Source organism: Dendrobates tinctorius, unplaced genomic scaffold (assembly GCF_039654945.1).
Source record: "Dendrobates tinctorius isolate UK_male_01 unplaced genomic scaffold, ASM3965494v1 ptg000016l, whole genome shotgun sequence".
NCBI classification, from domain to species: domain Eukaryota; kingdom Metazoa; phylum Chordata; class Amphibia; order Anura; family Dendrobatidae; genus Dendrobates; species Dendrobates tinctorius.
Genome location: NW_027361684.1, coordinates 4,801,638 through 4,819,751, shown reverse-complemented (window position 1 = coordinate 4,819,751; position 18,114 = coordinate 4,801,638). Strand labels below are relative to the sequence as shown.

The following is an 18,114-nucleotide window of genomic DNA, read 5'->3' as shown; positions in this document are numbered from 1 at the left end:
TGGGGAGGTCAGACTGGTGACACCACCTCCAGGAGAGGACATGATGGGGAGCCCAGACTGGTGACAGGACCTCCAGGAGAGGACATGATGGGGTGGCCAGACTGATGACAGGACCTCCAGGAGAGGACATGATGGGGAGGCCAGACTGGTGACCGGACCTCCAGGAGAGGACATGATGGGGTGGCCAGACTGGTGACGGGGCCTCCAGGAGAGGACATGATGGGGAGGCCAGACTGGTGACAGGACCTCCAGGAGAGGACATGATGGGGAGGCCAGACTGGTGACAGGACCTCCAGGAGAGGACATGATGGGGAGGCCAGACTGGTGATACCACCTTCAGGAGAGGACATGATGGGGTGGCCAGACTGGTGACACCACCTCCAGGAGAGGACATGATGGGGAGGCCAGACTGGTGACAGGACCTCCAGGAGAGGACATGATGGGGAGGCCAGACTGGTGACAGGACCTCCAGGAGAGGACATGATGGGGAGGCCAGACTGGTGACAGGACCTCCAGGAGAGGACATGATGGGTAGGCCAGACTGGTGACGGGACCTCCAGGAGAGGACATGATTGGGAGGCCAGACTGGTGACAGGACCTCCAGGAGAGGACATGATGGGGAGGTCAGACTGGTGACACCACCTCCAGGAGAGGACATGATGGGGAGCTCAGACTGGTGACAGGACCTCCAGGAGAGGACATGATGTGGTGGCCAGACTGGTGACAGGACCTCCAGTAGAGGACATGATGGGTAGGCCAGACTTGTGACAGGACCTCCAGGAGAGGACATGATGGGGTGGCCAGACTGGTGACACCACCTCCAGGAGAGGACATGATGGGGAGGCCAGACTGGTGAGAGGACCTCCAGGAGAGGACATGATGGGGAGGCCAGACTGGTGACAGGACCTCCAGGAGAGGACATGATGGGTAGGCCAGACTGGTGACGGGACCTCCAGGAGAGGACATGATTGGGAGGCCAGACTGGTGACGGGACCTCCAGGAGAGGACATGATGGGGTGGCCAGACTGGTGACGGGTCCTCCAGGAGAGGACATGATGGGGAGGCCAGACTGGTGACAGGACCTCCAGGAGAGGACATGATGGGGAGGCCAGACTGGTGACACCACCTCCAGGAGAGGACATGATGGGGAGGCCAGACTGGTGACAGGACCTCCAGGAGAGGACATGATGGGGAGGCCAGACTGGTGACAGGACCTCCAGGAGAGGACATGATGGGGAGGCCAGACTGGTGACAGGACCTCCAGGAGAGGACATAATGGGGAGGCCAGACTGGTGACACCACCTCCAGGAGAGGACATAATGGGGAGGCCAAACTGGTGACACCACCTCCAGGAGAGGACATGATGGGGAGGCCAGACTGGTGACAGGACCTCCAGGAGAGGACATGATGGGGAGGCCAGACTGGTGACAGGACCTCCAGGAGAGGACATGATTGGGAGGCCAGACTGGTGACAGGACCTCCAGGAGAGGACATGATGGGGAGGCCAGACTGGTGACACCACCTCCAGGAGAGGACATGATGGGGAGGCCAGACTTATGACAGGACCTCCAAGAGAGGACATGATGGGGAGACCAGACTGGTGACACCACCTCCAGGACAGGACATGATGGGGAGGCCAGACTGGTGACAGGACCTCCAGGAGAGGACATGATGGGGAGGCCAGACTGATGACAGGACCTCCAAGAGAGGACATGATGGGGAGGTCAGATTGGTGACACCACCTCAGGACAGGACATGATGGGGAGGCCAGACTGGTGACAGAACCTCCAGGAGAGGACATGATGGGGAGGCCAGACTGGTGACAGGACCTCCAAGAGAGGACATGATGGGAAGGCCAGACTGGTGACACCATCTCCAGGAGAGGATATGATGGGGAGGCCAGACTGGTGACTCTACCTCCAGTAGAGGACATGATGGGGAGGCCAGACTGGTGACAGGATCTCCAGGAGATGACATGATGGGGAGGCCAGACTGGTGACAACATCTCCAGGAGAGGATATGATGGGGAGGCCAGATTGGTGACACCACCTCCAGGGGAGGCCAGACTGGTGACAGGACCTCCAGAAGAGGACATGATGGGGAGACCAGACTGATGACACCACCTCCAGGAGAGGACATGATGGGGAGGCCACACTGGTGACACCACCTCCAGTAGAGGACATTATGGGGAAGCCAGTCTAGTGACACCACCTCCAGGTCAGAGCATGATGGGAAGGCCAGACTGGTGACATTGTTTTATTTTCTATTTTAGTGGTTAAAATAATTCAGAACTTGTAATTTAGATTTTGCGCAATTTTTCAGACGCTACACTTCCCTAAAAAAATGCAATAAGAAGTGAGCAAAACATATTTATTCCAGGATGGTTTAATAAAAAAAATGGCCATTCACTGGGAAAAAAAAATAAACCCTCACACAGCTCAAGAAACGCAAAAGTAAAAACACTACAGACCTTGGAAAAAAAATCAGAAACCACATTATATTATTCTTAAAAACTTCTGTTTTGTTTTTTTTTCCCCACTTAAATAGAATTTTTTTTTTTTTTTAGAAAAGTTTGCTATTGCTGTAATTGTACTGACCTGGAGAATCATTTTTCTAGGTAATTTTTACTGTGCAATGAATGCCATAAACACACAAAAAATGTGGTAGAATTGCAATTTTTTTCACCATTTCATCTCATTTAGATTTTTTTCTCTGTTTTTTCAGTACATTGTGCGATAAAATAAATGGTGAACTGCAAAACTGCAACATGTCCTGGAAAATAAAAAACATTTAACTATGTTAATAGAAAAATAAAAAAAAGTTATGCCTCTTGGAACAAGGGAAGGAAAAAATGAAAAGTGCAAAAATTAATTAAAAAAAAAATAGCCCAGTTGTTACTTTTGATGTGTAAAAAACTGATGCTGTGGAGCTGTCATATGGATGTAAAAACTGATACCAGGATGGCATATATTGATAAAAGTTCTGAGTTTTTTCTTCCTACCCAAAAAAGTTTCTCCCTTCTTCTGCAGCCTGTCTTCCAGTGCCTATGTTCAACCAGAACAAAAGGAATAGGCAGCCTCTCACCTCAGTTCCTCACATAAAAGAGCTGACTTCTGATGAGGCTCATCCAGTCCACGAAAGTTTTCTTTTACCTTCTCTGCTAACAGGTGATTTGAGCATTTACTGCACGTATCAGCGATCTATGAACAGGACATGCGTCTAATGTTTGGCTCATAAATAGCAATTACGTAAAGGGAACCTGTCAGCAAGATTGTGCAGAGTAACCTATAGACAGTGTCAGGTCGGCGCCGTTATACTGATTAAAATGATACCTTGGTTAATGAAATCCGTCTTGTGGTTATTGTTGTTTAACCTTTATTTTCAGCTTTGAGTTAATGATATGCTTGTGGGGCGTCTTTATGTGGTGCTCTGCTTAGGCCTGTTTCACACTTCCGTTTTTGACCATCAGTCAAAATCCGCCGGTTTTTGAAAAAAACGGATCCGCCATTTTTTTTGGCGGATCCTTTTTTTTCCTCATTGAGTTGCATTACCGGCGGATCTTGACGGATGGCCATCCGTTGGATCCGTTTTTTTGCGGTCTGCCAAATTTTTTTCGGATCTGCCGACATGCCTGGACGGACCCTGCAACGTTTTTTTTGCTGCAGGATCCACATTTTACAGTGCGCATGCCCAGAGAAAGGAAGTCAGCCGGGAATCTAACCCTGAAATTCTTTCTGGCGGGCGAAAAAAATTCTCTCTCTCTCTCTCGTCAAAAAAACGGATCCGGTGGCATCCGTTCACATCAGTTAATAACGGATCCGCTATCCGCCTTTTTGGCGGATTTTGACTGACACAAAAAACTGAAGTGTGAAACAGGCCTTACTTAGGTATTAATAATGCAGCCTGCTGACAGGTCACTGATCCCGACCTACCCCTTAGTTTGCATAATGAACATCTATCTGTACATACTGAAGAAAAAAAAACCTTCTGCAGGCTGGTGCCAGCCATGGCACCAGCTCTGCACCATAATTGCTTGTTTAATGTCCCAATAGTAAATGTGGTTTATGTTATTCTGATAGAAAAAAAAATCCTTTTTAAATTGGCTCCTGCGCAGTAGCAGCTATCGGTGCATATAGGTGATCCAATAACTGCTACTGCACATGCACTGGTGGCACCATCTTGCTGGAAAAGGAAAAAAAAAAATCCTCCAAGATGGCGCTGCCTGCACCTGGCAGCAGTCTGCATTCTGAATACCTAAGCAGAGCACCACTTGAAGAGTCCCCCTTCAGGCCCCCCCTGAATCCAATTTTTCATATCTAGCATCCAATTTACATCCGAATGCAGTGCGATTGATATTTGATTGCAATGCGATTTTAGCGTAATAATATTTATTTTTATATAGCACCAACATATTCAGCGCTTTACAGTTTGCACACATTATCATCGCTGTCCCTGATGGGGCTCACAATCTAAATTCCCTAGATTCCCTACCCGGAGGAAACCCACACAAACACGGGGAGAACATACAAACTCCTTGCAGATGTCCCTGGTAGGATTTGAACCCAGGACTCCAGCTCTGTCATTTACACATAGTTTTCAAAGGAAATATTCTTCAAAACACACACATATGTATAGAGATGGATAGATGAAAAGCCGGCAATTCAGCAGCCGCTTACAATAAAATCACAGCGGGACCCGACAGAATAGATAGACTACATACAGTATATGCGCATAGAATAGATATATATGACTGACATCTTTATATCTATGATTAGTGCAGTGCATGTGCAGTTTACTTGGCATGTATTTAATTAATGATTATTTTTCTGAAAAAAATGGCGTGGGCTCCAGGATTAATTTTCCAAACCAGCAAAGGGAAAACCAACTACTGGGGGCTCATGTTTATAGCATGGGAAGGCGGTAATACCCATGGAGCTTCCCAGGCTATTAATAGCAACTCACAGCTGTATACTTAAAGGGAACCTGTCACCCCCCCCATGCGGGTTTTAAGTAAAAGAGCCACCTTGTGCAGCACTAGTGCTGCATTCTGTCAAGGTGGCTCTTTTATTTAGCGTCCCCTCCACCGCAGAAATAAGCGTTTTTAAAATTTGTCAGACATACCTGAAGTTTGTCCGGGGGGCAGGTCTTTCCCCCTCGGACACAGACGCCTCACATCTATCAGTCATTTCCTCCTTCAGTCTTTGCTCCGTCTCCTCAGCGTTCATTTCAAATCCTGGCGCCTGCGCTGTACTATATTTTCTTGGGCATGCTCAGTTATCGCTGCCCGTGCTCTGACATCACATCATCTATCGTGCCTGCGTGGACGCACGGCCAGATATCCCGCCCCGCAGCCTCTTCTGATTTATTCACACTGTGGGGCTGGGAATCTTGGGCATGCGCAGTAGTTCTTTGCGGCTCTCCCTCAAATCCATCAGCCTCTTTCCTACTGTGCAGCGTCATAGGAATTACTGATGAGCTGCCGATTCCTATGACGCTGCACAGTAGGAAAGAGGTGGAGGGATTTGAGGGAGAGCAGCAGAGAACTACTGCGCATGCCCAAGATTCCCAGCCCCACAGTGTGAATAAATCAGAAGAGACTGCGGGGCGGGATCTCTGGCTGCGCGTCCACGCAGGCGCGATAGAAAGGACATGATGTGATTGTCACCTGTATGGGGATGCTATTCTTTTATATCTCAGGTCAGTAAAAAGACGTATTGGCTGTCATTAAGGGGTTAAGATTGATAAAAGGAATCTGTCATTGTTTCAATGAAAGGACTTTATTCTGAGTGTGTAAGGCCGGAGTCACACTAGCGATTAAATCGGACGAATGCAATGCGATAAAAAATCGCATTGCATTCGTCCCAATGTTATTCTATGGTGCTGCTCCCATCATGCGTTTTTTTATCGGATCTGTTCCTCGGACCGAGACAATCGCAGCATGCTGCGATTGTCACCGATTTTCGGATCGGATTCGACAATGCAAGTCTATGAATGCGATTAAAAATCGCATTGAAAACGCACCAAACGTATGACTTGCGATTAAATCGCAAGACTTCTCCAGGTCAACAGGAAAGAGCATCAGGCATTGGCATTGGATGTCAATTTGATGCTTAGATGCAAATAAAATCGGTTCCTCGCCGGAAAATGGGATGACAGACGGATCCCTGGACAAGAATTCTTTGTGCGATTTCGTACCGTTAAAATCGGAGCGATTTTTCATTCGTTGTGTGTGACTCCAGCCTAAGGGTGGCTGAAAGCTGATATTTTTAGTCGGGGAGGGGGGGCAATAGCCATGGTCCCTTCTTAGGCTATTAATATCAGCATGCAGCTGTCTACCTAGCCTTTACTGGTTATTAAATATAGGGGATCCCTACGTCTTGTATTTTTTTTTGGGGGGTCCCCATTTTAATAGCCAGTAAAGGCTAAATATAGAGCTGTGAGCTGATATTAATAGCCTGGGAAGCTTCATGGGAATTACCCCCTTCCCAAGCTATAAAAACACCTTCCCCCAGCCGTCGGCTTTCCCTCTGCTGTTTTGGAAAATTAAGCGGGAGCCTACGCCTTTTTTCAGAAAAATAAGCTGCACACGTACTGTACTAATTGTATATGTGACTGACAACTTTATAACTATCAATTCTATGTATATATACTGTATGTAATCTTTCTACTCTGTCTGGTCCGAATGTGACATTACTGTACGTGGCTGCTGAATTGCCGGCTTTTCAAAGAACATGGGTGTGTAAAAATCGGACTGCACTCGCATGGTCCAAGTGCTGTGCAATTTTTTTTTTTTTTTTATTTATTTTTTTTGCTCGCTCCCATTGGCGAATCCCGTTCAAGATACGCTGCAAATCGCAGCGTGCTGCAATTTTTTTTCTCAGTATGATTTCAGCTGAGAAAAAAATCGCAGATAAAATGTAACCCATTGAATAACATTGGCCAGAGTGCAATCCAATATTTTTTATCGGATTGCACTCGTCCATTTTTCTTACAAATGAATATGAGCCCTTAAGGGTATATTCTCCTGAGGATAGGCGATTACTAGAGGTTATACTGCTGGGGCCCTCACCTACCGTGAGAACAGGGCCCTAAAATTGCAGAATATTTAAAAAACTTTAAAATGTAGTCTATAAGGTTCAGTGCAGACTTACATACGTTTTTAAAGTGATTTATCTACTGTTTTGAGTACTTTAAATGCTGTGATATGTGTACTTTTTTATTATATTCTCATTCAGACTCTATTTGGGAAAGCCGAATCTCTCAGCTGCAAAATGCTGGTAAAAAATTGGAGTTTAGGTAAGACGTTTATCAGGCTTTATGATACATATTCACATGAGGACAGCAGAACTTAAAGGCATGGTCCATGATACATTTTTGTTTGGGATAGGTTTGCAGACATAGAAAATAACAAACACACAAATACTCGCCCTTCCAGGTCAAGCGCTGCAGCATTGATGCAGTGTCCACAGCACGTTACAGCTCAGGGGTGATGCCGATAACACAAGCTGCTGAGCCCAGTGATTGGCTGCAGCTGTCTTGTGCACTGTAGTCATGCTATCAATGCTACAGCCTGTTAATGAAGACCAGAGGAGCAGCAGAAAAGCAGTTCTGGATCTGAGGTGGTGGGTGGCTATTGGTGTACTTATTTTCTATTTCTTCAAACCTCAGCCCAAATAAAAAAAATACCAGACATGCCCTTTAAGTGTGATGTCCCTCACAGTCCCAGGCTCTCACAACGCCAGTTGCTGGATTTGTTTTGTTATATGCATCAGTCACTCCTCAACTAGTGTTACTGATGATGGAGGTAGTGCCTACATCATGACTGGGTGGTGGGCTAGTGACCCAGATTGTCATTTAGTAAAAACTAAGATGTTATCATCTGCTCGATGGCGCAATTGCTGCCTTGTGAAACCCCCCTTGGGGCCCCGTCACACATAGCGATCATAGTTTTGTGACGTAACAGCGATCTCACCATCGATCTCTCTGTGTGTGACAGCGATCAGCGACCGGCCCCCCTGCCGGTATCGCTGTAGGAAAGCCCTGGACATTTTTTTGGTCGCTGGTCTCCCGCTGGCCAGCACACATCGCTGCGGGAGACCAGCGATCAGCTGGTAACTAACGTACACATCGGGTATCTAAGGGACGTGCGTCCCTTAGATACCCGATGTGTACGTTAGTTACCAGCGCGTTGATGCAGGGAGCTGGTAACGTACACATCAGGTATCTAAGGGATGCACGTCCCTTAGATACCCGATGTGTACCTTAGTTACCAGCACCCTGCATCAGCGCGCTAGTAACTAACGTACACAGCGACGCCGGGCGCTTGGCGTCACTGTGCTGATCGCTGGTGAAGCTGTCTGTTTGACAGCTCACCAGCGATCACATAGCGACTTACCAATGATCCTGACACGTTGATATCGTTGTTGGGATCGCTGGTGAGTATAATTTCCCAGGTCTATTCTATGAAACTTTCACATATACAGTGGGTACGGAAAGTATTCAGACCCCTTTAAATATTTTACTCTTTGTTTCATTGCAGCCATTTGGTAAATGCAAAAAAGTTCATTTTTTTCTCATTAACTGCACCCTATCTTGATTGAAAAAAAACAGAAATGTAGAAATTTTTGCAAATTTATTGAAAAAGAAAATCTGACATATCACATGGTCACAAGTATTCAGACTTTTTGCTCAGTATTGAGTAGATGCACCCTTTTGAGCTAGTACAGCCATGAGTCTCCTTGGGAATGATGCAACAAATTTTTCACACCTGGATTTGAGAATCCTCTGCCATGCTACCTTGCAGATCCTCTCCAGTTCCGTCAGGTTGGATGGTGAACATTGGTGGACAATTTTCATGTCTCTTCAGAGATGCTCAATTGGGTTTAGGTGAGGGCTCTGGCTGAGCCAGTCAAGAATGGTCACAGAGTTGTTCTGAAGCCACTCCTTTATTATTTTAGCTGTGTGCTTAGGGTCATTGTCTTGTTGAAAGGTGAACCTTCGGCCAAGTCTGAGGTCCAGAGCACTCTGGAAGAGGTTTTCATCCAAGTATCTCTGTACTTGGCCGCATTCATGTTTCCTTCAATTGCAACCAGTCGTCCTGTCCCTGCAGCTGAAAACCACCCCCATAGCATGATGCCACCACCATGTTTCACTGTTGGGATTGTATTGGGCAGGTAATGAGCAGTGCTTGGTTTTCTCCACACATGCGCTTAGAATTATCACCAAAAAGTTCTATCTTTGTCTCATCAGACCAGAGAATCTTATTTCTCATAGTCTGGGAGTCCTTCATGTGTTTTTTAGCAAACTCTATGCTGGATTTCATATGTCTGGTCCTTCGGGCCACTCTGCCATAAAGGTCCGACTGGTGGAGGGCTGCAGTGATAGTTGATTTTGTGGAACTTTCTCCCATCTCCCTGCTTCATCTGTGGAGCTAAGCCACAGTGATCTTGGGGTTCTTCTTTACCTCTCTCACCAAGGCTCTTCTCCCACGATTGCTCAGTTTGGCTAGACTGGCAGGTCTAGAAAGACTTATGGTGATCCCAAACTTCTTCCATTTAAGGATTATGGAGGTCTTTGTGCTCTTAGGAACCTTGAGTACTGCAGAAATTCTTTTGTAACCTTGGCCAGATCTGTGCCTTGCCACAATTCTGCGGCTGAGCGATCACATGTTCCCGCTCATTAAGGTAATGAATATTCACCTCTCTCCACGCCTATGGGAGTGGAGAGAAGGTGAATATTCATTACCTTACTGAGTGGGCACCCATGATAGCCCGGCAGCTGCTGGAAGCCGGCTGCTGCAGCTGAAACTGTGCTAGTTATAAGAGCAGCCAGTGCAGTGAATATTCATTTCTTTTTAACAGTGAGCACAGGAGTTAGCCGCAGCAGCCGGCTCCTGCCTCCTGTGACCCGCTGCTCCGACGCTCCCCCTCCCTCGCTGTCTTGTAGTCCTGAGAAGATGGCGTGCATGCCCACCGGGAGGGCTCTGCGTGCCCCTATGGCACACGTGCCATAGGTTCGCTGCCACTGCCTTAGACCCTCTCTGTCTGCTAATTTTGTCTTTGGTTCTATCCCACTAGTTTTGACCTCAAACCTCCTCCTGACCTTGTCCTTTCCTTTTGATTTTGTCTTTGCTTCCCTGACTGTTTCACTAGCCAGCAGCCACTCTTTCAAGGAACAGATCTTTGAGGGGAAGTCCAGTTACCTGTATAGGGGTGAATGGACAAAAGCGTTCTCTGGTACCTGCTCAGTGGTGTAGCCAGTGCAGAAACTGTGTGGAATTCCTTTTAAGAATTGCCAGCTTTCACAAACAATTCCACACAGGACCCCTTTAAATAATACCCCACACACCTGAGCCAAACTGCATATTTTGTAGTCTAAAATGTCACTTCATTGTTCATGTGATGTTGTAAGATTTACACCAAAATGTTATGTAAAGATTCAGGTTCTTGCAACCAAAATAAGATAAGTGATGTACAAATAAGCTGCTATTAAGATCCTTTAAAATCACTTTTCAGAAAATTGTTGCTATTATGTAAAATGCGAAAAAAACAGTTTATGTAATCGTAATGTTGTGTTCTGTAATAGTTTAATGCACTTTCATGTTGCAGATCAACAGATATCTGCCCTAGAAATGAAAATATGTTTTCCAACTTCAGTAAAGATTTACTTTCTGGTCCTAAAAAGCAATATGGACAAATGGAGCGTGGGAAAGGTCAAAGTTTAAATGAGAAGTATCCTCTTCAAGCCCATTTACCAGGGCAGCTCTCTCAGAAGACATCTGTATCATCTTACAAGAGGTCATATTATTCTTGTGCTGCTTCACCAGGAACAAAAGAGCAACCGCCTGCATATTTCTTTCAGAGTAATATCAAATTGAACAAAGATAATGCATTTGCTGATATGCCAGAGGAAGAAATGATACAGGTACAAATATTTCCATTTCAATAGATAACACTTAGTAGAGCCAAAGAACATCACCTCATACTATAAAAAAAATTACCGAAAGGCTCCCATACACATTAGGGCAGGTGCAGAAGACTATATACCGTATATACTCGAGTATAAGCCGACCCCCTTAACCCCTTCACTACCAAGGGTGGTTTGCACGTTAACTCCCGGGCCAATTTTTACAATTCTGACCACTGTCCCTTTATGAGGTAATAACTCTGAAACGCTTCCATGGATCCCGGTGATTCTGACACTGTTTTCTCGTGACATATTGTACTTCATGTTAGTGGTAAAATTTCATTCAAATAACTTGCGTTTATTTGTGAAATAAATGTAAATTTGGCGAAAATTTTTAAAATTTCGCAATTTTCCAACTTTGAATTTTTATGCCCTTAAATCACAGAGATACGGCACACAAAAAACTTAATAAATAACATTTCCCACATGTTTACTATACATCAGCTCAATTTTGGAACCAAAATTTTTTTTTGTTAGGAAGTTATAAGGGTTAAAAGTTGACCAGCGATTTCTCATTTTTGCAACACCATTTTATTTTTACGGACCACATCACATTTGAAGCCACTTTGAAGGGTCTATATGATAGAAAATACCCAAAAGTGACACCATTCTAAAAACTGTACCCCTTAAGGTGCTCAAAACCACATTCAAGAACTTTATTAACCCTTCAGGTGCGTCACAGGAATTTTTTTGAATATTTAAAAAAAAAAATGAACATTTAACTTTTTTTCACAAAAAAAAATTCAGGTTCAATTTTTTTTATTTTACCAAGGGTAACAGGAGAAATTGAACTGGAAAAGTTATTGTGCAATTTGTCCTGAGTACGCTGATACCTGATATGTGGGGGATCCACTGTTTCGGCGCATGGCAGATCTCAGAAGGGAAGGAGCGCCGTTTGACTTTTTCAATGCAAAATTGGCTGGAATTCAGATCGGACGCCATGTCACGTTTGGAAAGCCCCTGATGTATCTAAACAGTGGAAACCCCCCACAAGTGACCCCATTTTGGAAACTAGACCCCCCAAGGAACTTATCTAGATATGTGGTGAGAACTTTGAACCCACAAGGGCTTCACAGAAGTTTATAACGTATAGTGGTACAATTAAAAAATCATTTTTTCCACAAAAATGATCTTTTCCCCCTCAATTTTTATTTTCCCAAGGGTAACAGAACCCTAAAAGTTATTGTGCAATTTGTCCTGAGTACGCTGATACCCCACATGTGGGGGTAAACCACTATTTGGGCGCATGGCAGAGCTCGGAAGGGAAGCAGCACCATTTGACGTTTTTGGCTGGAATTGAGATCGGACACCATGTCGCGTTTGGAAAGCCCCTGATGTACCAAAACAGTGGAAACCCCCCACAAATGACACCATTTTGGAAACTAGACCCCCCAAGGAACTTATCTAGATGTGTGGTGAGCACTTTGAACCCCCCAGTGCTTCGTATTTTTCCACAAACATGATCTTTTAGTCACCAATTTTTTTATTTTCCCAAAGGTACCAGGAGAAATTGGACCCCAAAAGTTGTTGTCCAATTTGTCCTGAGTACGCTGATACCCCATATGTGGGAGAAAACTACTGTATGGGCACATGTCAGGGCTCGGAAGGGAAGTAGTGACGTTTTGGAATGCAGACTTTGATGGAATGGTCTGCGGGTGTCATGTTGCCTTTGGAGAGCCCCTGATGTACCTAAACTATTGAAACTCCCCACAAATGACCCCATTTTGGAAACTAGACCCCCCACGGAACTTATCTAGATGTGTGGTGAGCACTTTGAACCCCCGCCCGGGCGTGAAAATAAAAAAATCACTTTTTTCCATAAAAATGATATTTTTGCCCCCAATTTTTTATTTTCCTAAGGGTAACAGGAGAAATTGGACCCCAAAAGTTGTTTTGCAATTTGTGCTGAGTAGGCTGATACCCTATATGTGGGGGTAAAACACTGTTTGGGCGCATGGCAGAGCTTGGAAGGGAAGGAGCACCTTTTGACTTTTTCAACGCAGAATTGGCTGGAATTGAGATCAGACGCCATGTTGCATTTGGAGAGCACCTGATGTGCCCAAACAGTGGAAACCCTCCAATTATAATTCCAACCCTAACCCCAACACACCCATAACCCTAATCTCAGCCCTAGCCCTAATGGGAAAATGGAAATAAATACATTTTCTTTTAATTTTACTATTTTTCCCTAACTAAGGGGGTGATAACGGGGGGTTTGATTTACTATTTAAGGCGGGTTTTTATGTTTGGCAGCTGTCGCACTCTAAAAGACGCTTTTTATTGTAAAAATAGTTTTTGCATCACCACATTTTGAGAGCTATAATTTTTCCATATTTTGACCCACTGAGTCATGTGAGGTCTTATTTTTTGCGGGACGAGTTGACATTTTTATTGGTATCATTTTCGGGCACGTGACATCTTTTGATCGCTTTTTATTCAGATTTTTGGGACGCAGAATGAACAAAAACCAGCGTTTCATGAATTTCTTTTGGGGGGTGCGTTTACACCATTCAGCGTGCGGTAAAATTGATAAAGCGGTTTTATTCTTCGGGTCAGTACGGTTACAGCGATACCTCATTTAGGTCGTTTTTTTATGTTTTGGCGCTTATATATACAATGAAAACAATTTTATATAAAAAATAATTATTTTTGCATTGCTTTATTCTGCGAGCTATAACTTTTTTATTTTTTTGCTGATGATGCTGTATGGTGGCTCGTTTTTTGCGGGACAAGATGACGTTTTCAGCGGTACCATGGATATTTATATGCGACTTTTTGATCGCGCGTTATTTCACTTTTTGTTCGGCGGTATGATAATAAATCATTATTTTTTGCTTCGTTTTTTATTTTTTAAGGGGTTCGCTAAAGGGGTTAACTAATGGGACAGTTTTATAGGGCGGGTCGTTACGGACGCGGCGATACCAAATATGTGTACTTTTATTGTCTTTTTTCTTTTTTTATTTCCAAAAAATGAATTTATTAGGGAATATTTATATATATTTTTTAAATTTATTTAGCAATTTTTTTAAAATTATTTTTACACTTTTTTTAAAAATTTTTTTAAACTTTATTACATTGTCCCAGGGGGGACATAACTGTCCTGTGACAGATTGCTGATCTGTCACATCACAGATCACAGTGACAGATCAGCGATCTGTCACAGGCATAGACGCAGACTTGCTCATGCCTGCGCTTTGCAGGCACTGAGGAAGTCAGCTCCCTGCAGGCCTCCGAAGGTCCCCGTCGCCATCTTGGATCCGGGGACCTGCAGGGAAAGAGCCCCCTGCAGCAGTGCTCAACATTACGCTGCTGTGGGGGGCTCAGGGAAGCACGGAGGGAGTCCTCTCCCTGCCAATGCTTCCCTTTAACCCCCGGTACGCCGCGATCGTGTTTGATCGCGGTGTGCAAGGGGTTAACGTGTCGGGGGTGGTCTGTGACCGCCCCTGACACATTGTGCCGAGTGTCAGCTGTGATAATCAGCTGACACCTGGCCGCGATCAGCGGCGCTCACCATATGGGCGCCGCTGATCGCTATGACGCTATATTCCGTTCATGGGACTTAGGGCCCAGGTCACATGGACGGAATATTACGTCCAATGTAGGAAAGGGGTTAGTTTTGCCACAAAAAACTGAGAAAACTTATTGACTCGAGTATAAGCCTAGGGTGGAAAATGCAGCAGCTACTGGTAAATTTCAAAAATAAAAATAGATACCAATAAAAGTAAAATTAATTGAGACATCAGTAGGATAAATGTTTTTGAATAGCCATATTGAATCAGGAGCCCTATATAATGCTCCATACAGTTCACGATGGCCCTATAAGATGCTCCATACAAAATACATCCTATATAATGCTCCATAAAGGTTATTAATGGCCCCATAAGATGCTCCATAGAATAACATGTCACATATGCTGCTCCATAAATGTTATGGCCCCATAAGATGCTCCATAGATTAAGCCCCCTTAAGATGCTCCATAGATTATGCCCCCATATGCTGCCCCGATAAGATGCTCCATAGATTATGCTCCCATATGCTGTTCCATGGATTATGCCCCCATATGCTGCTTCATAGATTATGCCCCCATATGCTGCCCCCATAAGATGCTCCATAGATTATGCCCCCATATGCTGCTCCCATATGCTGCTCCATGGATTATGCCCCCATATGCTGCTCCATAGATTATGCCCCCATATGCTGCTCCATAGATTATGCCCCCATATGCTGCTCCATAGATTATGCCCCCATATGCTGCTCCATAGATTATGCCCCCATATGCTGCTCCATAGATTATGCCCCCATATGCTGCTTCATAGATTATACCCCCATATGCTGCTCCATAGATTATGCCCCCATATGGTTCCCCCATAAGATGCTCCATATATCATGCCCCATATGCTGCTCCATATATTATGCCCCCATAAGATGCTCCATACATTATGCCCCTGTATGCTGCTGCTGCTGCAGATAAAAATTAAAAAAAATTGCATACTCACCTCTCCGTCGCTGGGGGCCAGGTGTCGGTGTCGCTGCTGGCTCAGGACCCGGCACCTGAGATATTCACCTGTCCTGGGTCCATCGTTGCTCACCGCTATCTGCCACGTCATCTGTCAGTGACGTTCAGGCAGCAGAGGGCATGGCGCGCGCTAACCACGTCACCGCACCCTCTGCTGTCTGAATGTCACTGACAGGACACATCAGACAGCAGCAAATAGCGATGGACCGGGGACAGGTGAATATAGCCTATACTTACCCCGTCCTGACGCGGTCTCTGCAGCCCCGTTCTCCCATGGTCTCCCTTCCTTCCTTCAGCGGTCACGTGGTACCGCTCATTAAACTCATGAATATGCGCATATTCATGAGTTTAATGAGCGGTACCGTGTGACCGCTGAAGGAAGGAAGGGAGACCAGGGAGAAGCAGGGGGGGCTGCAGAGACGCGTCAGGAGGGGGTTAGTATGACCTGACACCCCTCCCCCGCCGACCCCCTGGCGTATATGACTCAAGTATAAGCCGAGAGGGGGACTTTCAGCCCAAAAAAATGGGCTGAAAATCTCAGCTTATATTCGAGTATATATGGTAATCTCTCTTCTGAGACAATCGGGTCGATAATGCAGATCACACTCTGATCAAACTCTGATTAAACTCTGATCAGAGTGTGATCATAGTAACCTCTGATTACAGGTACATTTTGGCAACATTCAATCAGTCTTAGGCCGGGATCACAAATGTGAGAAACTCGGACGAGTCTCGCATCCTAATAGAAATACATGCAGCCGCACGCTCCGATCTGAGTGCCGGCGGCAGTGTCGGGTATTAGGATGCGAGACTCGTCCGAGTTTCTCGCATGTGTGATCCCGGCCTTATGTGAAGTACTTGCAGAAATGTATTTTCTGAAACATATGAATTAACAGTGAAATGGGTAACTTACTGCATAAAAAATGGTAAAAATTCACTTATGTGTCCCATTTTTGCCTTTCAGTTTTTAATTGTGACCTTGAATTTATAGGTTAGGAAATCTATAGATTGGAGTAACTTGGGTGGTCACTAATTTTTTTTTTTATCTGTGTTTACAATCTTTTTACTTTCATGCTAATTTCTCGATTTACTTTAGATCACAAATCTAATCTTGCTTCTATTATTGGGATTACATTCTTATTGATACAACATTATTATTATTATTTATTTATATAGCACCATTGATTCCATGGTGCTGTACATGAGAAGGGGTTACATACAAATTACAGATATCACTTACAGTAAACAAACTAACAATGACAGACTGATACAGAGGGGAGAGAGGACCCTGCCCTTTCGGGCTTACATGCTACAGGATGGTGGGGCAGGAGACAGTAGCTTGGTGGGTTGCTGCAGTTCCGGTGTTGGTTGAGGTGATATCACCGGTAGTGGTGAGAGAGAGGGAGGTAGCAGGGTCATTGCAGGCTGTAGGCCTTATGTTTTATGGTACAGGATTTGTCTACCATATTTATTCAGTATGGCATAAAAAGCGCTAATTCTCTTCAGACTATTTATTTTCTTCTTTTAGCCCCTTTCGGGTTATCCATTGTACATGTATGGCACAAATCGGTAGCAGTGTATGGAAGGAGCTGAACACTATTTCTGGTAGACGATGGCAGTATTAAAATAGCTGGAATCTGCCTCTAACTAAAGTGAAGAGAGCTGATCTATGCTCGATGCTGTAAACCCCTTAAATGTCTCTGTCAAGCTCTAAGGGTGTGTGCACGCGCTGCGGAATGATCTGCGGATTCTTCCGCGCGGATTTAGCAAAATCCGCAGGTTGCGGATTAGCCTGCAGCGGAATCCGCAGAAAGAATTGACATGTCAATTCTTTCTGCGGATTTGAAACCGCAGCAAATCCGCACCGTCTGCACTGTGGTTTTCGTTATCCATAGGTTAGAATGGTACTGTACACCGCAGCAGAAACTGCTGCGAATCCGCAGGACCAAAACCGCTGCGGATCCGCAGCAGAATCCGCAGCGTGTGCACACACCCTAACAGTGGCATTTAAAGTCTGCATACATGGGATGCGCCAATCAATCCATTCATTGGGCTGCCATGGGATGTGTTGAAGGCCCTCATGCCTGCCATGAGGGTGCTTCAGTGAAATCTAGAAAATAAAAATTGGTTGCGTCGGGAAGGGATGCTTTTCTCATATTTTTTTTGCTTTGTTGTGGCTCATGTTGCCAGTTCTTTTTTTATCTGATTTTTTCTTTATTATTATTTAAGGTATTTTACATGTGTCACTGATAAAATTATGTCTCCTTTAAGGTTATACCTCTTTACCAAATGACTTTTAAAGAAAAGATTAATTCTTTAAGGATCCTATCTGCGTCAATAGAAAGCATGAAGCACTGGAGTCAGTACAGTGACAGAATCCCTCTGTTATTTGAAGTAATAGGTATGTGTCATTTAGATGTATGATACAGTGTCTATATTATTACAGTCTGATGTACTATTATTAATATTATTTATTATTATAGTTCCATTTATTCCATGGCGCTTTGCATGTGAGGAGGGGTGTACATAATAAAAAACAAGTACAGTAATCTTTAGCAACACAGGTCATGACTGGTACAGGAGGTGAGAGGACCCTGCCCGCAAGGGCTCACAATCTACAAGGGATGGGTGAG

At 44.8% G+C, this 18,114-nt stretch overlaps 1 protein-coding gene across 1 annotated transcript in view; it reads left to right on the top strand.

The window, feature by feature from the left end:
• SPATA22 (spermatogenesis associated 22) overlaps window positions 1–18,114 on the top strand; it is a 41,643-nt gene that overhangs the window by 15,349 nt on the left and 8,180 nt on the right. Inside the window, exons 2-5 of the mRNA XM_073565288.1 lie at window positions 3,030–3,167; window positions 7,236–7,296; window positions 10,608–10,923; window positions 17,753–17,882. Of these exons, the coding sequence (XP_073421389.1) occupies window positions 3,030–3,167; window positions 7,236–7,296; window positions 10,608–10,923; window positions 17,753–17,882 (645 nt within the window). The remainder of the gene's footprint in view (window positions 1–3,029; window positions 3,168–7,235; window positions 7,297–10,607; window positions 10,924–17,752; window positions 17,883–18,114) is intronic.